This window comes from Bacillus rossius, chromosome 1 (genome assembly GCF_032445375.1).
Source record: "Bacillus rossius redtenbacheri isolate Brsri chromosome 1, Brsri_v3, whole genome shotgun sequence".
In the NCBI taxonomy this organism is placed as follows: domain Eukaryota; kingdom Metazoa; phylum Arthropoda; class Insecta; order Phasmatodea; family Bacillidae; genus Bacillus; species Bacillus rossius.
In genome coordinates this window covers 37,127,603-37,151,214 of record NC_086330.1, presented here as the reverse complement: position 1 = coordinate 37,151,214, position 23,612 = coordinate 37,127,603, and the positions used below count along the sequence as shown (strand labels likewise).

Below are 23,612 nucleotides of genomic sequence, written 5' to 3'. Positions count from 1 at the left end.
CGTTCTTTCTTGCGAAATGATGTATCGTTTAACGATCGTGAACTCTTAATTTTTATCTAATATTCTTTAGACATTTACATTACATATTGGCATTAAAAAACGTGTCACGTAAATAAGTGTAATTACGTTAAATTTCAGATAGCCTATACAATCTGAAATTAAATTTTAATTACACATAGACCACACATTACAAAACTACACTAAAATTTAAAGAAACATAATAAAACTTACCTAATACGAAAAAAATCAGCTAAGGTTGTCACAGATGAGAAAACACTATACCATTATTTTGTTTTGTACACATGTGAAAATAAGCACTTTACTTGCAGAAAATAAATTAATAAACATTCAAAAATGTAAGAAGTGTGTGAAAGAAAAACAATATGATAGTCGTTCATTTGTAATGGGAGATATTGTTTACAAGCATCGGATTACTGTGTGCCTCTTTTATTTATAGAAAAAGAAATGCCCATAAAACAAAAAGTTCGTAACGATTGTGTTGGTGTCATGTATGGAATATTTTGTTTAAACATTGGAAACCACGATACAGTCCGCGACCGATGTAGTTCAATAGAACGGTTCCTAAAGAACTAGTCTTTGAAGTGACTAGTTCCGAACGAACTAGTTCTTTCCAAAGAACTATATTTCCCATCCCTATCTCGAATCGACATTCATTGTTTCTATTGTTTTTCTCGTTCATCTGATTCTACTGTTGTTTTACTCGCCTTCTCTTTGCTCCCTAGAAATGGTAAATAAATGAACCTAGGTCAGAATGTATGCGAAGAGAACATTTCGCGGTCTTAATTTTTTAAACTACCACAAAATAGAGAACCTGAAAAATACTTTTGAAAATTAGGATTCCCCCTGTCAAACAGCTTTGATAATACCTAATATCATGCAACAAATCAAGAAATGTCCATGTCTGCATGATTACAATTTTAAGTGTGTGAAGCTGTTTTGTTTCTCCAGCTAATAGAAGCGCCATGTTGGTTAGACGTCCAAAACATAGGATGTGGGGTAGTGATTCTAGTGTAAAAATAACATTCTTAATGAAAGTGACTGTTTTTAAGATTTGGCATTATAATTAATACTTACTAATGATCATCAGACGTTATTAAGCACCCTTACCACAATGGTTGGGGCGGAACAGTGGTAGCATTGAATATTATATAACATATAGAAGTCGCGAAGGGATACGATTTATTCTGCCGGTTTTGGAATTCAAACTGAGGTAGTTGGAAGCTCCCCCGCCAGACAGCTCTGCTTTCGAAAAGAAGGCATTCGTGGTTAGTGTCTCTCCCGCTAGAGCGCTATAGTATCGCTTGTCTCAAGGTCGCGCGCGTATTATCTCTCTCTCTCTGTCTCTCTCTCTCTCTCTCTCTCTCTCTCTCTCAATCTTTTGTATTTTGTTTCCGTTGCTGTGTGGAGGGCCAGCGCATTGACAAGGCGGGATGTTATGCTCGTCAAAAAGATGCGTAAATATATTTAACACAAATGTATTTTGTTTAAAGAACCGAAAGCAAAAAAAAAAAAAAAAATCCTTGAAATATTACACAATTATTTAAAAACAGCCACTTAAATCAGTAATTCATTTGTGTTTGATTCCAGATGGTGTAATAATTATTGTATTTGAATAAAAGTTGGTCCAATTGGACATAAAAAATATATATATATATTATTCACCAAATTAATTAAAGTATACCTACCTCAAAGAATCCACTTCAATATGAATTCAACCAAATGTATCCAAAGCGGAAATTATAAAATACCGGACACTGTTATAGAAATGGTTGATCAGTGTAAATCTGTGCACGAACTTAGTCATACATTCACAAAAACTTTAGTAAGCTATAACATAAGAAACTCGTTTTTATCGGGAAAAAAATTGTATGTTATAGAAATAACTAAATAGTAAAAATGTACATACATATTATTTATGTTTGCATACGTGCAATGAATATTATTTTGCAGTAATAAATTAATATTTTATTAACATGGCTAAATCTAAAAAAACGTTTATAGAAAATTTTAAAAATATATACTACCTTTACTTTTTCAGAAGTAAGGTTGGTTTGTAAATTCTCCTTCAGGAGCATTATACAACACAGTGCATTAAATTGCATTACAAGTCACATTAAAAAAAATTTAAATGGGTGGAAGTAAAATAAAAATACCACAAACAAAATGATTATACGTACCTACTATTTTATCATCTTTATAATTTCCAAATAATGAGGGCTCAGTAACTTTGAGCTAAGTTGGTGTATAAAACTCTTGCGAAAATCATTTCTCTGTATTCTAGAGTTGTTTGAAGAGGATATTTACATGCACAAAAACTTTCAATGTAAAAAAGCCACATAATCATCCTATCATAGTAGGTGACATTTTTGACAGGTCCTACAACGAAATTTGAGACTTCGACATATGAATTATGTGTCAAAGAACGAGATGACTCGTCGGGAATCAAAGAATGAGATGGCTCGTTGGGAATCAAAGAACTAGATGAGAACGAAATAATCGTCGGGAATCAGAAGAACGAAACGGCGAAAGAACGAGATGAAAACCGGCCATTCGGCCATTCTGATTCGTGAAATGAATCATGACGCCGGGTTTCGGAGTGATTGGTAATTTAGCTTGCACGTTTTTACAACAGCAAATGATACTTGATCATGGAAAATAGGGTTAAATGAAAATTAACTGAACTGCCAATGTAAACTGTTAGTTGCAGTTAAGAATTTATTTTCAGCACACTTTTATTAGCTTCACTTGTAACTAAAATAAATAATTAATTTAAAAAAAAAAACTTGTAAGTCGATTTTAAAGTACTTCGAATTGTCGTAACTATTTGAAATTTTATAGAAAAAAAAGGGGGGTGTAAAAGGGACAAATAACCACTTTTTTTATGTTTTGGACAATAACCATGCTGTTTTTATATCCATGAGTTCGGGATATGGTGGGATATTTGCCCGAAGTTGACTTCGCTTCCCCCCCCCCCCCCCGCCACCCCCCCAAAAATTTCAAATTTTTGAAAATATTTTCTCTTCTTTTGATCTGGAGTGTTTCCGAGCCATGCGGGGTCCTCCAACTCCAACCCCCCCCCCCCCCCTCCTCGTCACACCCTTTTGTCGTCCTTCAGGGGAAGGGCATTTGCCCCCAATTTTTGAAAGTCGGGAGTCGGGACAGTAAAAGTATGTACGTGTTCTACGTCTTCAGGCTATATTGGGCCGCCTTGCAGAAAACAGAAAAAAAAAGGGGGGGGGGGGGTTAATTTCCCCCAAAATTTTCGAGACATTGATGATTGATTTTGTAGTGCATTACGGGAAATCTATTAAAAAAAATTATTTTAATAAATTAAAAATTAAAAAAAGTTATAAAATGTACTTATATTTTTTAATGAACTAAATAATCTATAAGTTTAAGCCTTTGTTCACAGCAGCAGAATGAACTACAACTCAGTATAACATAATATTTTTTTATAAGTTAAAAGTGTAGGGTGCTTGATATCCATTTTATATCACTAATGTCTATTTATTAAGGAAAATGAGAGCATCTCACACTTTTTTTCATTTAAATTAATTGTTTTGTTTATTAATTGATTCTTATTTTTAACTAGTCGAAAAAAATACGTTATACATTGTTATTCATTCTGTCGCTGAGAGCAAAATACTTAATTTTAAAGATTTAATTTTTTAGTTTATTCAACAATTAAAGCAATTATAATAATTTAATTTTTCACACAAACATACAAAAACTTTGTAAATAATTAAAAAAAACTAACAAACCATGTGAATTAAAAATAACAGGGAAATTAAAGACAAATGTGAACCACACTCACCATTTTTTGGTTGAATACTGTACTTCATTTATGTGTCTTCGCATTGATTCGTAGAAATAACACTTGAACACTTGTCTCCTTTTCTCTCAAAATGTGTAGGTCTACATTTATATACATCACTGCCAATAGAGAGTAAATATCCTGTTGATTAATTTCTTCAACTTGATAATATAGTTTTATATCAGAATCTGTTACTCTCACTGTCTCGCGTAAAGAAATTTCCAGTTACTAGAAGAAATATTACTTCAAATTAAAGTTGAGAAAAATCACTTTTGAAACATTCTTTAACTTAAGCCTTTTTCGCCTCTCAGATACCATATGACCACTCTTGGAAAAATCTCTTTCACATGGAACGGACGTTGCCACGACACACAGTCTTATCTTCATGATTTCATAAAGTCCGGAGTAAACATGCTTTTTATGCTTCCACCACTGAAGCGGATTGGGAAGCTTCCCTTTTTTTAGCACATGTACTTTAACTAATGGGCACACACATCTAGGTAATATATTGTTTGTGTGTGTGTGTGTGTGTGTATGCGGTGCTGTTGGCGGACCTCCTTTACAGACTGGCGCGCCGTTCCCCTGCCCCTCTACCCTGCTGGCCTGGCCTGGACGGATCTTTGCGCCATCACCTGCTGCTGTTTGCTGCCGACCTAGCCTAGAGACGTCACTGCGAGGCGCCGCCGCTCCCTCTCCCTCATGCAGCTTTCGTAGCCTGTCTGTGAGAGCCGCCCGCCTTCTGCCTTGGGCGCATGATGCCAGCGCCTTGTCTGCTGTACTGCTTTTCTGTGTGCTGATCTCCCCCTTGGCTGGGCCCCGCCGTGTGAGAGACAGATCAGCCGCCCGCTGTCTTGCCACCGCCGTCGCCACCTTCACCGCCCCCCCCTGTCTGGTATGGCGTGCTACTGATTCCGTGAGGCCCGCATTCAGGTCTCCGTGAGTCCGCCGCCGCCCCTTGACACTGTGGGGCTGTGCCGGTGCCGACCTCTCACTGCTTCCTGAGGGCCATCTTCTGCGTGACTAGAATCTTCGGCGGGGCCCCCTGGTGCCACCGCCGCCCGCAACACATACGTGTACGGAGGGGCTGCCGCTCCCGCCTGTCGTGGGAGCAACTTCGCCGCTGTACCGGTGCTGGACGCTGCTACATCTCGGTTCATCTCTCCGATCTTCAAGCCACATCGGCGACCTGTTCGCCGATTGCCTCATTGCCATATAGTGCCGAAGGATGGCGGAGTGCTGTGCACCAATTATTGCCTGCAGGGCTTTCACTGCCCTGTGGTAATCGGGGATGGCCGCAACATTTACTTGTATTTCGTCACGGCCGCGGTTCTAGCACGTGAACTTCTCTGACACTGCCTGCTTAAGGGTTGTGTACACCCTCGGGTACTGGTGCCCTTGTTCCAGAAAAACGAACAGGGGCTTTACTCGAAGCGCTTTCTTTGTTTCGGTCGTGATTGTTGGCTGCTGGGGGCGGGGGTTAGGGCCCGCCACGTCGTCACTGCCCGCACCGGACACCTCCGCGTGCAGGCGCTTGGCTCGTTTGCCAGTGGCTACTGCCCAGCCACTGGATTGGTCGTTTCTAGGCCCTGAAGGGGCCTCACTATCTGTCGTCTCGACAGATTCACTAGTCATTTTAGTCTTTGGTCACCTGGCGCTCGGGTCCACCCACTGACCATACCCCAGGGCTAAGTTAGCCGGGTTCCGGCTAGGCTTCAAGGGATCTAACTCCCCGGGTGTTGCCAAGTTCGTTGGTCGTCACAACTTATACCTTACACGGCTGACCGTTACCGCCTGTGCGCATTAAGCACACGGGCACCATTCAATACCGCTGGGTAGCACTAATAAGTGCTAACCTCAGCTTATGCGACGAGCGCTGGGTAGCACTAAAAAGTGCTAGCCACAGCTGAAGCTGCGATCTCGAAGTTTTGGAAGAGCTGCTCCGGGACACATCCTTCCTCGACTGAAGCGCAGCTGGAACTCTTTTTCGCCTGCCGACTGCTCGGCGAGGGGTTTATATACCCCCACTTGCCGACGAACATTCGACTGTGGCCCCGCTTTCGACCACGTGACTGAGACGAGGTGCAAGGCGTGTAGCATAACTCTTCAGGCATGAAAGATTCTCGCTGTTGCGCAACTAGGAGCGTTGCGTGTGGTATGCCACCAGGGGACTAACATCACAAGTCAACGTTTGGGATCACCAGAACGAGGACGTTATGGGCGTCACAATTACATCCGTTACACATAGCAGACGCTTGTGACGTCGCTTAGAATAATAATCTAAAACCGAATGTTTGTGTTGTAGAAATAAGATAAGTAAATTAGAAAATAATTCCAGATAACTATTATTAAACGAATTTAACTTTATAAAGAAGAAAATTAAACAAAAATATTTTTTGTATAAAAACTGTTTCAGCTGGCTTAAATTTTCTTGAACCATAAAAACACCAAAATATTTATTCCTTTAAATCGCAGGCTAGGTAATATTTAAAGCAAAATAAAATGTTAGGTTATATTTCACGAGCATGCAAAAATGGATTTAAGCAGTTTAACCTGCAAAATTATTTTAAAAAATTTAATTTTGTGTTTACTTTTTTCAAACACGTGAAACGACAAGAAGTGTCTATTCTCAAAGTGCGATCGTTCATTTATTCTCTCAATGGAAATTCTTAACACTTATTGGTTTAATTTATTATTCTTTGAGGTTAGTATGTATTTAAGAGAGTAATTACTCTTCACCAGCATTTACATGTATCGGACCTTACTTAAACAGCTGTAATACAGATCCGTACGACCATATTTGAAAGCTTCATCCTCCAGCCTGGACGTAACAGCCGGCCCTTCCCCGCCTTGCCGCGTCGAGGCGATGCGACCTCGTTGCTCCAGCTCGCCTGCTCGCCTGCTCGCCCGGCGAGTCTCCAGCACAGGGCAGCTGCCTGGCGTCTTCCAGGCGACCTCGCTCGTCGCCGCTCCAGCACCGCAGCTGCTGGCCGCCGGCTCGTCCCGGCCCGCCCAGCGCTCCCGGCCGTGTCGCGGTCCAGACCTGCACAGCAGCCACGCGTGGTGCGTGTGCTTACGTACACGCGTTAGAAGTTATACTTACATGGTCTGATAAAAAACTGACTTTAATTTTGCTGGCAAAAATTATTAAATAATATAATCAAAGGTCTGTAAAGTCATTATAAAAAATCTTAGTACTCAAATTAAGAAATTTAATTAATAATTCAGTATTCAATATTAATACAAACATGTGTATAAAAATAAATATTTAATTTAGTAAAATTATTGTGATTTATATTAATTTACATAGAAAATAATTAAATATGCTGAATTTTATTTTAATTTGTTAATTGAATTATGTATTAAAGAATAATATAACTGTTTATAATTGATTAAGCAAATAAATTATACATACGGAATTATAATCTGACAAACACTCCCATCTAAACGGCCAGAAGACAACTAAACCCTCCACAGACACTCCCTTCCAGCGTCAATGGAAGCTTACAAGTAACTTAACATCGTTTTACATACGGAAACATAATTTAGTTATTTAAACAAACTTTAAAACATTTTAAAACCCAATTTCTAACACTAGTTTATATAAGAATATATGTTTTTTATTATATGGACTAGTCTTCAATATTAATTATTAAAATATATAATTATAAATCACATATATAATTTTTATTTTTATTTAGCTTGTTTTCTTTATTTAATTTAGGTGCATGCGGAGTTCGCATCGTAAAAATTTAATCTCTTTATTTCATAATGTGCCTAGAGAAGTATAATTTAAACCATAAATTTAATATACAGTTAAAAGTATACTTGAAAAAAAATTAGAAGCAATATATATCACGAATATTCACAATTAATTATTTTTTTAAACTATATGAACAATAATTCAATATTAATCCCTATAGAATAATATTAAAACACACACATATATATAACGTAAAATTGTATTTTTTATCAACTTGTGAAATTTTCGTGCGCGCGCATCGTAAGAATTAATTCTAATTATTTTTTTAACGCGTCTAAAAACAGTATTACTTCGAATGAAATCGCCTTAAAGTAAATACTATTAGCTTCATGACTCCTCTCGCGAGACATTAGTCATGTCTCAAGAGTCGCTGCCGGTATAATCGCCCGTGTCTTAAATGGTTGTGTCACTGTCGGCATACTCGGACCCAGTTGCAATGACTATTCTCACCTATGAGCGGATATTGTTACGTCACAGTGCAACAGGACACAGCTTCTTCCTTCCCCTGGTTGATGTTGGTGAGAATCTTTCTGATACTGAAGAGTTGGGCACAAAGAGTTTGGAATATTCCACACATTTGCGGCGTATTCGCTAGGTGTCTTGTGGGTAGCTATCACTGCCCGGTACTGGTGTCATGGCAGACACTGCACCCGTCTGTCAGCATTGTCACTGTCACGTGGACAACCCTCACACAGCTGCAGCGAGAGAACATCTGAGAGTCGCCCACACCACAGCGAAGTAGAAATACCTTACCTAACAAGTTAGTATAAACAAGTATTAAGTGATACTTATGTTCTTACTAAACCAAATCCATCAAGACACAAAGTTGGTGATGAAGGTGTGATGCTCTCATACAAAAATGAACATGTATTTTTTGTGTTATAAAACAGGCCAGTCTCGGTCAACATATTTGGTAAACATAACTCTACATTTCTCTCGTTATTTATTTAGGTTAATAATTAATAATTTAATATTTAGTTTATGCTAGGTAAGAACATTTATATTACGTTAAAAGAAAAGGGGGTCTTAGAAATTGCTAAACTGCTCTACTTGTATACATAATATTTTTTTTTCAAAAACATTTATTTCAGAAAAATTTAGAGATGTCTGCTCTCAAACAGCAGTAAAATGAAAATTTAAAATTTAAATATCGGTTAATTTATGTTAATCATATAATGTTAGACTAAAGAGTAAAGATATCTTTCCGTGAAATATGTTTGATTGGTATCTTAACTTGTTGCAGTGGGTAAATAAATAATAAAGAACTATTTCAAAAATAGAAAAAAGACTTCTGTAATTTATGTTTAAAATTTAACACTATACTTACATAAAATTATATGGTAAAAAATGTGCCACTTGATCACTTTATTCTGCGATGTTTTTTAATTGTCATTTCATTATATTATTATTATTATTATTAAATATAATCGTTGTTAGAAAACTACTGTGTTCGTAAAAGGATAGCCCAAACATATTTTTTGCTACACTGTTTTATTGATTGCCAATATTTACATCACTAACACAAAATCTTCTAAAAATGCCTAAATCAATTACACTTAAAAATATTTACTCCCCAGTCACTCGGTTTCTACACACCGCACACCTCGCTGGGCCGCACCTCTGACGCAACTCTCGCCGCGGCACCCCTCGTGGTCCTCCGTCGCGAGACTCCGTCGCACTTTTTTTTTCGCCGAGGATCCACTCGACGCTTCGCTCAGGAACTTTGCTCGGGACTCTCGCCGAAGCCGAGGAACTACCACCGAGACCCTTGCTTGGACTCCGCCGCACCCGCGGTACTATCACACAGGCCACCGCAAAGATTCCGCCACAACTGCGGAATTATCGCCGATACATCACCGCGCCTGCGGCATTATCGCCCGAATCCTCGCAAAGACACTGCCGCACCCGCGGCACTATCGCCCGGAACCTCACCTAGTCTCCGTCGCACCAGCGACACTATCGCCCAGGTCCTCGCCCATAGACTCCGCCGTACCCGCCGCACTATCACCAAGGCCCACGTCTTGAACCTCGCCCAGACTCTGCCGCACACACGGCAATATCGCTCAGACCCTACCCCAGACTCCGCTGCACCCACGGCACTATCGCTCAGACCCTACCCCAGTCACTGCCGCACCTGCGGCACTGTCGTCCAGACCCTTGCCAGCACTCCGCCGCACCCACGGCACTATCGCCAGGATCAAAATATCGCTGAGAAAATTTCTTACCCTAAAACACTCTTGCCCAGACAGTCCACGCGACTGTGCCCCATACTCTTCGCCGCACCCACGGCACAAAAGCCCTGACCCTCGCTCAGAAACTGCCACACGAGCGACACTATTTCCAAGACCCTCACAGACTCACACGCACCCGCAGCTCAATCGCCCAGACCCTCGCCCAGACTCCGCCGCACCAACCGCACTAACGCCCGAACCCTCGCTCAGACACTGATGCACTCGTGGCACTATCGCCCAGACCCTTCCCACAGTCCGCCGCATCCACGGCACTATTTCCCAGACCCTCACCCTACTCATCCGCACCCGCGGCACTATCGCCGAGACCCTCGTCCTGGTTCCGCCTCACTCGCGGTACTATAGCCGAGAAACTCTCTCGCCACGGAAAACGGTCGCGAAGGCCGGCGTCCGGCCTTATATAGAGCCACGTGCCCTTCCAGAATTCACGAGCGCCGCTGGGGCCAGGCGCCTCATCCCAAGACGACCTGACGCCTAAAGCGTCGAGAAAGGTTGACGTGACAGGCCGCGTGATCTCCGGCCGACCCGCGGGATCCCCAATTGGTCGAGGGGGATGGGGGGTAAAGATGACTCTTGTAATCCTTTAGGCGCGCGTAGCATGTCTCACGTCAGTGGCGGCCACGTGACGTCAGAGGCCGTGCGGGGCCGCCAGCCAGCACCGAACCTGCGCAGCCGGGACCTTGATTAAGTTCGTTACAATATCTATCAAAATATAGTGTAATTTATTCTTTGGTTTAATGTTGTCTTTATTTTCGACATAATTGTTTCTACATAAATAACAATCTCTTTGGTCCAATGTATATAAGTGAGCGGAAATAATAATTCCATTCATTGTTAACGGTGCCTTCATCTGTTATACTTAGTTGCTAGTTAACGACGGATAATAGAGCCGAGATACGAAGATTTTTTCAAGTCGCAATATTAGGTATTTGGAGAACCAGATTTCTAGACCGATTCAAAAGTAAGTACATACTTCAATTTTTACATTAAATTCTTTTTTTTATCGTGGTTTACACTGTCCCGTTAAGTTACGTTTTAACTTTTCTAAATATGAAACTTTTACGTTATTTTAGGCCGGGTTGCAAAAACAAACCTAAAACGTTTAAAAATACTCACGAAGCTTTATAAATAACGCATATTAAATAGTAGAGAACCACAGTCATGTAGATAATATGTACACTGCAATTTTTTTATGGATTCTTTAAACTTTTAATTTACTTACTAGCGTGTATTGTTCTTTTACAAACCGGCGCAGCGTTATGAATGCAAGTGAAGACGGGAGCTGTGGCAGGATATAAATCACATTATTTAAAAATAATTACTTTTTATCAAATTTTAAGTAACGTTTTTGTAAAGACATTTTTTGAGTATCAAATAAAAATCTTTTAATATTATCTTTAAATAAAAATTTATTTCTTAGTTATTAACATGCAATTGTAAAGCTGAAGTCACAAGGCCACGTTTAACACTACCCGATTTAATCCGTTTAGGCGTCTTACTCCGTTCCAGCACGAAATAGTTAATGGCGTAGGGTCACAATATCACGACATTAACACGACGAATTCTAAAATAACTCTCGGTATAAATTTCAAGACAAATACGTCCTTATAATGCAGTATATAATTAGCCACAAAACAATTGTAGGCCCTATAGAAGACTTTTTTTTTCGCTGTGAAGTGCATAACAATATAAAATTTATTCATCTATTGCATAAATTGAAATTAAGTTTATTTTAAATTCAAGCAGCAGGTATGTATACAAGGGACTGAAAATAGTTCCGCCGTTAACTATTTTAATATTTAAATAAAATGTAATAAACATTATAATTCACTCTATAGTGTGACAGTGTACCCAAACGTAAAACGAATTTCGTTTTTTTTAACGTTAATATTTACTAAGTATGTAAATATTTTTTAAAGTTTAGTTCTGTAAGGTTTCCCTTTTACATTCCGTCGTGCAGCACGACACGACGAAATTAGAACTAGAATATATACTTCTCGCGGACCATCGAGTTGACGTCACGGCGACCTCGTATCCCATTGGCTACTGAGCGTGTCGGTCCTGACGTGTCGTGTTCGTTGTGGCATCGTGGCTCCAGCATAACTCCAATTATTTAAAATTTTAATTTTTATATTTCGCAAAAAAATTGCGAAACAATGGTTTTCTGCTAAACTCAGAAATGAATTATTTCTCGTAAGATTTACGCTTAAATAAATTTGTATATTAAACTGACGCCAGTTTATAAAATATTTGGGTTTATAGAGGAGTACAAAAATTATATTAATGAATGTTTAAGTACTAGTTTAATAATTTTTTTGACAAATGTTATTTCATTAATGCTTTATTGACGCTTCTGTCATGTTGCTTTATTTTATTTAACAACGTAGTCTTTATGAGATTTTGAATAATATTTAATTTTCTTTAAAACCGTTATTGAAAAAAGGATTTAAATTTAAATCGCAATAATATTAGTTTCATATGAATTAAATATACTGTGATTTTTTTAAAGTTATATAAACATAACTTTATTTATATACATAAAATTATTTCGCGTACATTCACATTAACTTATTTTAGTTCTTTAACATTAATAAACTCTTCAATCGCACATGTCCTCTTCGTCAATTTAAAGAACCGTTGTGATGGAAAGTGATGTCATTTCCGTTCTCGCTAGGCCCGATATTGATTGGCCGATTACATCCAACATTCAACATATGTTAGAGCACATCGTACAAACAAAATATTTGATGCAAACTTCAGTCATCCAACTTGACAAAAAAACATGGTTGCGTTAATGACGTTTTCGGTGATATCATAACACTTCAAATTTATTTGACACAGCTTATTGGAAGGAGTTGGAAGCGATAATTAGACAATGTGACAAGAGCCTTAAGACAGACTTAGTGTTAATATATTTGCAAAGAATATAACATAACCAAAAGCTAAAAAAAAAAAAAAAAAAAAAAAAAAACAGAAGTAATAGTCATGAAAGTAATTAAAAACTATTTGCTCTAGCAGGTTGCAGAAAGATTTTCTGAAGGTTTATATCAAGTATTTCATAGTAAAAATGGGCAGCAAAAATTATTTTTTTCGTCAAATTTGATTAATTGTATTTTATATAATATTCAGTTTACGAAACTGATCAATATGCTCATTAAAGTCAATGAATTTGGTGCCGAAATTTTGGTAGTAAGTATATAGTAATAATAATGACTATTTTTGAAAAATTAATAGTTTACTAATATAATATTCATTCCAATTCACATATTCATTTCCAGTAGTTTAGTTGGAAAGTAGTTATTTTGATTAAAAGTGCTTTGTGAGAAATGTAAATGTAGCAATGTTGTGCAAGTGTTGTGGTGTACTACACTTGAACTGCACGTGTCGCAGGATGGCGGTGTGTCTGGAGACAGACGTGGACGCCGCGCCGAGAGCCATCGTGCGGTGGCGCAGCAGCTACAGCGCAGCAGAGGCGCTGAACCTGCTGCTGATAGCCGCTCCGCAGGCCAGGCCGCGCAGGCTGCGCCGGCGGGACAGCTACTGCGCTGCGATAGAGGCCGGCATGCCTGCAGTGCAGCCTCCCGCAGCGCCGAGCCCGAGCCTTGCAGCCCGGGAGAAGACACGGGGGAAGCGAGGCCGCCTGGAGCGACTAGTGCTGCTGGCGAGGCAGGTTCAGCGCCTCGTCAACCGTGGGCCTGCCTGATGCCGGGCATCCCACTATTATTTGTATTTGTTATATTTTTATCGTTTATTTTGTTTTTGTTAAATGTTTTAAAAAGATTGGTTTAAACATACAGCTATATAAAAGCAGACTATTTATCTTTATTTTTTTTAATTTGAAGTGTGAAAATCGTGCTATTGTTTATATGCGTAATGATTTTTGGTATTTATTTGACATTTATATCAGAGATGGACTTTTTTTTTTTGTTAATGACTGATTTTTAATGGATATTTTTTGAACAGTTTTAATAGTTTGGTATAGAGGGTTCATTTTGCATTAAGATTAATTTTTTTCAACTTGAAATATGGTTTATGTTTTTTATATAATTAATTAAATTCATAATAATGACAATTTTCAAGCATGAACAATTGCCTAGATGAATCATTTGTTTAAAAATGATAATTTTTCTCTATTGGCTGCAAGTTAGTAAGAGCTTATAATAACATTGACCTAATTTTTTAGTACATGTTGCAGTAGCATTGGCTTATCGTGTTTTATATATTCCATACCTATATTGTTTTGGAAATCGTAGATTTTTTGTACACTGTCTTTTTAAAAAATGCACACAAACCTAAAGTGGTTTTAAAGTAATGTAATTTACTGGAGTTTATTTTTGACAATAGTAAAGCAATATAGTTTCAAAAAATATTTCGCATATTAAGTTTTGTCTTGTGTAGGTACATGATTTAATAAACACAATGAATGTTATACAAAAACTATATTATTATTTAATTATTAAAAAATAATGAAAATTATAGATAACATTAACACTACCACATTGTACAAATCACCATAGATTAAAGTATATGTTCTTAAAATTTTATGTTAGCCTTCAGCATACCTACACTGGTGAGTATAGTTTAATGACTCTTGCATCTTTTCGACTAGAAAACAATAAGAAATTCCGATATATCTAAAAGTATGTTCATGGATTCCAGAGAAACCGGACAGCCTATCATATTCTAGTATATCAGTCGAGTACTGCTGTCTAATTTTTTTCTTTTTAATATTCTAGCATATGGTGCAGTTGTAAAAACCTCAAAATTAATCATATACCTAGCTTTCATTAAACATTAATATAATTTATTTAAATTATTTTACTAAGCAAATTGTATATGGTAAAGTTTTTATTATAAATAGTAAAAAAAACTGTTATAACAATTTCTACGATATACATTATTTATTAATTGGATATGGAGGGCTTGGCATGCATATTAAATAACGCTTTAAACTAACATTTATATTCCATGTATATTTTTTTTCATGCCTGCGATTGCAATTATGTGTAGTAATTATTTAGAGAGAAGTAACTGGCTTTCAAATATTGGGAGCTATCTTTGGCGGACAAGGTAACGGTACTTAAACGGAGGATGAAAAATGTACACTGCCCAAAATAAGTGTCATGCGATGGGAAATGCACTATGTGCATCAACCGAACCCTTTGAACATCTTTCAAATAATTATCTCACAGTACTAAGTTTGATATAGATGTTATCGAATAATTCCACAATGTACTGACTAAGAATATGAACATTCTCAACAGCCGAGATAAAAATTAACGTATATGTGGACGGTGTTATGTAAAAATGGCCCAACCCACAAACATTTTCAACTGAGTAAATTGAGTTCAAAGTTGAACACACAATAACCGGTATTGTAGCAGTGCGTTGAATGTTTGGTCGCAAGATGGCATAGTAGCAAGAAATGTCGGTTAAAAAAAATTAGCTCAAATAAAAGTGTTATTTTACCTACACAATTAGTTCAATAACTTTTTTCCTTTTGTTGGTTAACTCATTTGTGCATAACACCATCCATGTGACCCTACTGGTAGAAATTAGTGGAATTTTGGTCAGTTGACTAGATAGCTCAAGAAAATTCCCTTTGGCTCCTAATTCACTGTATAGGATACGCAGTGATCAGGATAGCTTCAGTCATTTTTGCTAACTCATATGGAATTACATTTTACTCTTCATTGAGACACACAACTTCTATTACAGTTAATCATTTGTGGGGGTTTTTTCGTTCTGTTAGTACATTTTTCTTAGTTTTTTCCTTGTTTGTTGACCATATTCCTGTTGTGGAATATTGTGTGGCGTTAAATCCTGACAACAGCAATTTTTGCTTAATTTGTGTTTTTTGTCATTTGTGTTTTTTTGTAGTTTTCTTCTGCAGACATACATGTGCTAAGCAATGGAGTATGTCCAAAAGCCTACATAAAGTCATGCACTCCCATTGCACAAATCTTTCAAAGATAATGGTAAAAAAATTAATTAAAGTTACACATATTTTCTCATAAAGTTTATTTATATACATAGTTTAATACATTTTATCCTCTTATCGAACATTAAAAAAAATAAACAAAGTTTATTAAATTACTTATTGCTATATCACTTAAGAATAATAAAGTTATGTATGTACAATTTTATATAGCAAGAAAGAAGGAAACATTGTTTCACAAATCGTTATGTATGAAATGATATGTTTTTAGTAAACTTTTAAGAGGAGATGAAACAATCAACAGTTTCATGTAAAATTTTACACAGTTTTTACTCTAGCGACAACAGAATTTGAAGGGAGAGTGACTTCGTTGCCTTCCTGTTAATCTGTGAAGGTTTTGATTAGTTGTATAGTAAAGTATTGGACGATTTCGTGAGTTAAAATACCTTTAGATTAGGATGCACGGGTCATCGGACGTTCAATTGCATACCATCTGCTGACTGAAGTGTGTAACACCTACCTGTCACGCAATTAATACCTAGCGCCTGACATTAAGGGGCGGCTCCTGTGGTACCACGAGACACGATCACCAATAACAGTGCATAGAAACTTCCAGACCACATATGGAAAGATTCCCCCTGATGTCAAGAGCATTAAGACGTGGTATGAGGATTCTAAGACCGTAATATCGGTTGCTGACCTTCCGAAGTCTGGTCGACCATCAACCTCAGCTGAAAGTGTGGAAGCTGAGAGAGAGTCATTTCTGCGAAGTCCGAAGAAATCGGTGCGAAGGGCCTCACGTAAATTGCAGATGCCAAAAAGCTCTCTCCATGATATCTTACACAAACTTTTAATGTTTCGTGCATACAAAGTGAAAATCGTTCAGGCTCTGTTGCTCAATGACAGTACATGTCGATATGAATTTGCGGTCGAAATGTATGGAGGATGATAATGGCTATATACAATGAATTGCCTTATCTGACGAGGCGACCTTTTTTGTCAGTGGAGTAATGAATTGCCATAATGTGCGAATTTGGGGTTCACAGCCCCCTGGCAAGGTGATGGAGTGTACCAGAGGAAGTCCAAAAGTGAATGTTTGGTGCACGCTATTGCATGACAGAATTATCGGGCCATTCTTCTTCGCTGAGGCAACCATCACCTCTCCAGTGTATTTGGACATGTTACAACTTTATGCTGTTCCTCAGCTGCTTGAGTATCACCCCGATGTCATGTTTCAACAAGACAGTGCACCACCTTATTGGGGTTTGGAGGTCCGTGCCTTTCCTGGACGATGGATCGGTCGTGATGGACCAACGGTTTGGCCTTCACGCTCTCCTGACATAACCCCATTAGACTTCTTTTTATGGGGTTATTTCAAGGACGAGGTCTACCTAACATATGTACCAGATATTGCAAACCTGCAACACCAGATAACCAGAGTCATTGCATCGATCCCTCCAGTGATGTTGGCTAATGTGTGGACGGAAATTGAATATCGACTAGATGTGCTACGTGCTACCAAAGAGGCTCACGTGGACGTGTACTGATGTTTAAAAAAAAAACTTGGATAGTTTCTCAACATTTTGTCACCAGTTTCATATTTTTATCTTACTTCGAGCCGATGTTATTAGTGTAATCAGGAGAAGACTTTTCGGACACTCTGTATATTATGCTTCAAGAGTTTAGCACAGAAAGAATTCACATAAAATAAATATAAACGAGGAAGTAATAGTATAACACTATACATTTTTCACGTATTTACAACATAAACAAACATGGCTACCACCGCAGCCAAATCCTTGGATTCTATTGGTCACACAGGTCCGTTTCCGTCTGCGCGCTATTGTAAAAATGCTGGTCAGGGAGATCTATCTTCGTTAACGTGCCATTGTAGAACGGGCCTTTAAAAAAAAGAGATTTAGCCGTGAACAAACGGGAAGCCTACGATTCACTCGTCCTTCTGGACATACCCGAATACTCACATTTGCAAGCCTTTTTTCAACAGACGAGAGAGCCAAACTCCCGATCGTGCATCTTCGGTTGTTTTTTTTGTTCATTGTAAATAAATATACAACTCATGATAACTAATGGTCAATTAGGTAAGATTAGCTACATTATAAATACTTTAAAACATTGTGGAGGTTTATTTGGGTAGGATAGCTACATTAAAGATACTGTGAAATCATGTAAACGGTTTCCCCCAAATAAATACACCAATACACCTGTTGTGGTACGAAAAAAAAAGCGAACATGAACTTCGGGGAACTTCGGGTTTGGCTCTCTCGTATGTGAAAAGAAGGCTTGCCAACGCGAGTATTCGGGTATGTCCAGGAGGACGAGTGAATCGTAGGCTTCCCGTGAACAAACAGCTTGCGGCCGGATCGGCAATGCAGTCTAGAGTGTCGCCGCCAGGAGCGCGACCAGCGCCGCCAGCCCCGCGGTTCTCGTCTCGGGCATTGCGGCCGCCGCATTCCACGGCCCATCTTGCAGGTGCACGGCGCGGCCGTTGAGCGGCTGCAGTGGCCGGTTGTTGGCCTGGAGCCGCCCGTGCTTCGACAGCACCCGCTGGAAGTGGGCGATCTGCGGGCAGCCACGAGGCGATCCGTTACCTCGTGTATCTACTTCATCAATTAATTAAAATCTACCAATCGTTTAAATGTAAAGTGTGTTTGTCGGATTGGCCTACTTTCATGCAGCAATGTAGCGAAATATTTTTATTACATATCAATAGTTTATGGACCGTAGAGTGACACAGAGTACATATAATTAGGAAATTTCATTCCTAAGGGTATTTAATAACTAGTCCTGTGTGCAATATATTTGAAGGAAATTCAGGTCGTTCAACTTGTCAAACAAACATCGCTGTGCCTGTGACTGTCGGTGATGTCATAATCAACCATATTTATTGGACACAACATATTGGAAGGTGTTGAAAGCGAAAATTCGACAGTGTGGCAGGGCCGTTAGGGAATCTCTGGAAGTTTCTTTCCACGGGTTACGGTGACTCGCTCCGCGGAAAACACCTGCTCCGTGGTGCTAGTGAACATTCACGGTGAATATGACGGTGAATATGACCTGCCCATGAAGTTTATTTTCAGAGACGAGGCAACAGTTCACAACCTGCTATTTTTGGGGAATAAGAGGGATTCCCTGAAAGGAATGGACATTCACGGGCTATTGGCTATTATACCTACTGTGTTAATTTTAATTGTAAAAGTTAATACATAAGCCTTTCCATTACCATTAGAAGTGAAACTTCTTTACAACCGACAGAGTGAGTCGAGGCAAAGTAACGTAAAGTAGCGCAAGGAAAAAAAGGAGTGGAACGGAAAGTGTAACCACCAGGAAGAGAGTGGCTTCACTTCATTGCTATTTGGCTTCATGTTTTGTTACACTGGCTCTCTATGGCAACACCGAACAAGTGAGTGTGATGAGGCCTTGGGGTTGCGGATACGTCGGTTGCACATTACACAAATAATTCTGAGTCCTGTTAACACTACTAACAAATGAATTTTCAGACTCGTATCGGTTTGTGTGCCACCGCAGCCAATAAGTACTCGGCTTTCATTGGTCACACGGAGCAACGTGTTGTCGAGCTAAGGCTGGGTTCACATTTAAGAAGAAAAACGTAAGCGAGTGGCTAGCAGGACAAGCACACGACTGGTGCGAAATCGGTTCACAATTGAAATTTTAATGTAATTTCGGGATGTATTCGACATCTGTTGGCAGTGTAAGTAACTATATTAACTACCAAATGATTATCTTGGACATCTGACAAACAATTTGGGAGCACAGTTTTTTTTTTAAATATAAATAAGGGTTACACAAAAATTTTATTTAACTGAACTGTTCTAACCCCGAAACTTTTATCATTTATGAATGTTGTAATTGCTAGATGAATTATTTTTAAAGCAGGAATCAAGACAATTATTTGACACAATGTGATTGGCAAGTATGAACAGTCTTCTAGTCCCACCGAAATGGCTTCCTTTTCTACTCTGATTTGCTGTTGCGCCATGCGTCCGTAACCGATATTTTATATATATATATATATATATTAATTTCCCTCCCATGTGCACGTCCGTACTGTGTGTTGTTGTGAACCAGTAGTTGGGAAAACATGGCGGTGGTTATTTTGACGTGAATACGTCTTTAAAATTGCTTCCATAGTGAGAGGCAATTCAAAAAACGAATGATTACAAAATCGGGGGCTACAGTTTGGTGTTACAGCTACATATCTATCATCTCCATCCAAAATTTAATTACACCACTTGATAGCTAAAGGATCAAATAATTCGTTACGCTATGCGAGGACTGTGATGCATCGCGCGCGGTTAGAGGGGGAAGCGCTTCGAATTTTGGGTGTCATTTTGCTGCGTTTCGAGATTTCCATTTAGTATAACTTTTGACCCGGAGAAGCCACGACGTTCGTTTGAGTTTCACTCGTCATCTCTCGTCAAAATCTATCGATTACATGTATGAAACATTAATGTAAAGTGGTTACAGTGAATATATATGGTGTTAAAATTAAATAGCGTATTTTATATTTTGTATATAAAATGTGACCTGTTACGTACACGTATTCACGTACAACACACAGGGAGGGTCGGTGCATGCAGGGCCGGTGCAAGGTCAATTGGCGCCCTAGGCGAAAAACCTTAATTCCCCCCCCCCCCCCGGGCCGGATACCACATAAAAAATTTTCCTTGCCTCAAATTACATCACTTAAGCCTAAGATTTTGTCAACAATCAAACGTGAGCAGGCTTGTGTTTTTTTTTTTTTACTTTTTTACTTGTTACAAATCATAAACAGGTCACCGTGGACTTTAAATAATTACTTATATCAATATAAACATTCCAAACTGTTACAAAAATCCATTTTCATCTAGTTTTAATAATCGTTAAACATATGATATGAGCTGTTATGTGTCGTGCTGCGCCGCCCCCAGCTACTTGGCGCCCCTGGGCGGTTGCCTGGTTCGCCTGTAGCTTTGAATATATATACTGTATAGAAGTCGCGAGTGGATAGGATTTACTCTACATCTTTCAGAAGCGTATGATGAGCAGCTTGGGAACTTCACCGCTGCAGTGCGTTGCCGTAACGCCCTGTATCGTCTTAGTTGTTATTTACACGTTAGAGCGCAGCGCTGTCGCCCGCTGTCATTTCCCGCACCCCTCATCCATAATTCACTGCAGCTCAACGTCGTTCAACAGGAGGGGGAAGGGGTGTTTGGAGATTTCGACACTTGTCCGCTAGGGACCACCACAAGTCGATGCCCTAGAGATGGTGGCGATTGCGGCGGTGAATTAAACAACTACCTCAAAACCGTATTAGAAATTTTAACCTGGGCTGGCGACTTCTATACAGTATATATATTCAAAGCCTGTACGGACGCGCCGGCCCTGGGTGCGCGCGAACCTGGGCGCGGGAGACGGGCAGCGAGGCGCGCAGCACGGTCCACACCACGGTCTCGTCGCAGCCCGGGGTGGTGAGCGAGCCCTCGTAGCGGTACCAGCGCGCGAGGTCGCGCGGCAGGAAGGAGGCGGGCGCCTGCCTCTGCGGCAGCCTGGTGGTCGCGCCCACCTGCCTCTCCACCTGGCCCACCGCGCGCAGCAAGGGGCCCAGCGCCTCGCCTCCCAGCTCGTCCTCCTGCGACCCAGGTCCCAGCCGCGTTCTCTCGCTGCACCGGCCATCGAGGCATTGCAGAACAGTCAACACACCACTAGCGTCCGACATGCTGTCAGCCGTCCCAGCCGTCATATTGACAGTCTGTAACTGTAACCCAGTCAGAGTCCTAGCCGTGTTCTCTCGCTGCACCGACCATCGAGGCATTGCAGAACAGTCAACACACCACCAGCATCCGACATGCTGTCAGCCGTCTCGGCCGTCATATCGACAATCTGTAACTGCAACCCTATAAACTCGGAAAATAATTCAAAAATTGGTTGTCTGTAAAGTCGGTTTACGGACGATAGTTTAACGAGACAACGTCATAACAAAACATTGTTGAAATGATTGCACACTTTTATGAATAAAATTGAATCATTTTTTATTGAATTATCACTATTTTGTATGGATACAAAGAAGGAGTGAAATGAAATAAACAATTTAATTGATAAATTTACTTTTATTTGCATTCATTAAGTCAGATATGTTTACTACTTTAACGAAGAGATTATTCTAACTATAACTTTCATACATGTTTGCTATTTAACTTCTTCCAATCTGTGTTATTCTGTTAAGGATAGGACGATGATAGGAAAAGTAGGAAACGAATGGGAGTGTTTCAAGTTTAATGTGCCTCGAAAAAGTCAAATCGATGGTTGATCCAATCGAGTGGAAGAGAGATAGATGCGGCGCAAGCGTACAATGAGCGTAACGGGACACAGCGTAACGGGACACTTTTTCGTGCGTGCAGCCTGCGTTCATCGATTTATTAGACGTCACGTCAAAAAATAATAATCCATTAATATGATAACTCACTCGCAAGAAATTAATGTTAAACTTCATTACAACCAAAAAACTGTTTTGCTATGGCAGATAAGAAATGTGGGTGAGGGATGGTTCTCATTTCGACTTATAGTATTAACAAGGCAAATATTGTACACACCAACTCCGTTACTTCTTTACCTCCATGGTAGACACTATGCAGGGAACATCAGCGCAGCGAGCCAGTTAAAGGTCTTGGCGAAGGATACTTTTATTGGGAATTGTTTTCTCATCATTGGGGAAGGCATGGTTTTATCAGAAGATGTGAGGTTAATGCGGAGTATGAGCACAGTTTTAGCGGAGTGAATGAATTTAACACTCGCCTAAGTGAGTTACCACTAATCTTGCAACATTAATTTATCCCTCATTAGCGTTAAGATTTATAATTAAAGTAATAATTACAATGTTCTATAAAAGCAACTTCTTCGTGACTCGATCGCATAAATTTCGAGAAATAAATAAGAGTTTAAAAAAACTAATAAACACGCTTTTAAGAAAATCCAACTAAAAAATATAAAATAAATTTTAAAAAATTTAATTTAAAAATAAAAAAAAAATATTTTATTTAAAAAAACCGTGGGGTGCATGGTGTCAATAGTTATAATTATTTTACTGACAGATATGAGTAGAAGGATTATCATTTTGATAATATCTTAAAAAGCACCCCACGCTTTTTTTTTAAATAAAATACATTTTTTTTATTTTACACTATTTTTAAATTAAATTAATTAAAATCTATTTTCTATTTTTTAGTTGGATTTTCTATAAAAGCGTGTTTTTTAGTTTTTTAAAACTCTTATTTATTTTTTACTTTTTAGTTTTGTTTATTTATAAAAGCGTGTTTTTTATTTTTTTAAACTTTTATTTGTTTTAATCTACTATTAATTCCGTGATAACTATAAGTAACTGTAATTATTTTACAAATTATTAATGTGTACAGCTGTATTGATAGTCAAATATCGATTTTAGAAGCCATTCAAAAATTTTAACGTTATCAGTATATACAGTGAGACTTAATGGTATAAGGTTATTGACAAACAAGTGATACCGACCAGTCTTACATACTGTACGAAATTAATGCTGTGAAGCAGGAAAGGATGGGAGTTACGGATTAATTATTACGTGAAGCGTTCCACATTTACGTAACAGGAATTTTGGGAAGGATAAGGATTAAGAAAGGATGAGGAAATGACCTGCTCAATGAGAGTGTATACAATATGTGAGAAAAATTCGGATAGACCGGACTGGGATTCGAACCCAGAGCCTTCCGATGACATGTCGGCTGCTCTACCATCGGGCGCTCAATGTACAATAAATATGATACAAAGCGCCCCACGCTT

General features: G+C 38.9%; 2 protein-coding genes across 2 annotated transcripts in view; one reads left to right on the top strand and one right to left on the bottom strand.

Moving 5' to 3' along the window:
* The first annotated feature begins 10,689 nt into the window (after nt 1-10,689).
* On the top strand, nt 10,690-13,656 carry LOC134534834 (uncharacterized). The gene is made up of 2 exons (XM_063373463.1): nt 10,690-10,805; nt 13,235-13,656. Exon 2 carries the CDS (start codon nt 13,236-13,238, stop codon nt 13,545-13,547), a length of 312 nt encoding a protein of 103 aa, XP_063229533.1. The 5' UTR covers nt 10,690-10,805; nt 13,235; the 3' UTR covers nt 13,548-13,656.
* Nucleotides 13,657-15,850: 2,194 nt separating this feature from the next.
* LOC134534825 (carbonic anhydrase-like) overlaps nt 15,851-23,612 on the bottom strand; it is a 57,241-nt gene continuing 49,479 nt past the window's right edge. Inside the window, exons 6-7 of the mRNA XM_063373450.1 lie at nt 21,202-21,432; nt 15,851-18,362 (exon numbers count right to left, since the gene is read on the bottom strand). Coding sequence (XP_063229520.1) covers nt 18,177-18,362; nt 21,202-21,432 — 417 coding nt within the window. The 3' untranslated portion in view covers nt 15,851-18,176. The remainder of the gene's footprint in view (nt 18,363-21,201; nt 21,433-23,612) is intronic.

Bases quoted from the DNA above. Each gene is read 5' to 3' on its own strand.
- LOC134534834 (XM_063373463.1), top strand. From the start codon at position 13,236: ATGGCGGTGTGTCTGGAGACAGACGTGGACGCCGCGCCGAGAGCCATC.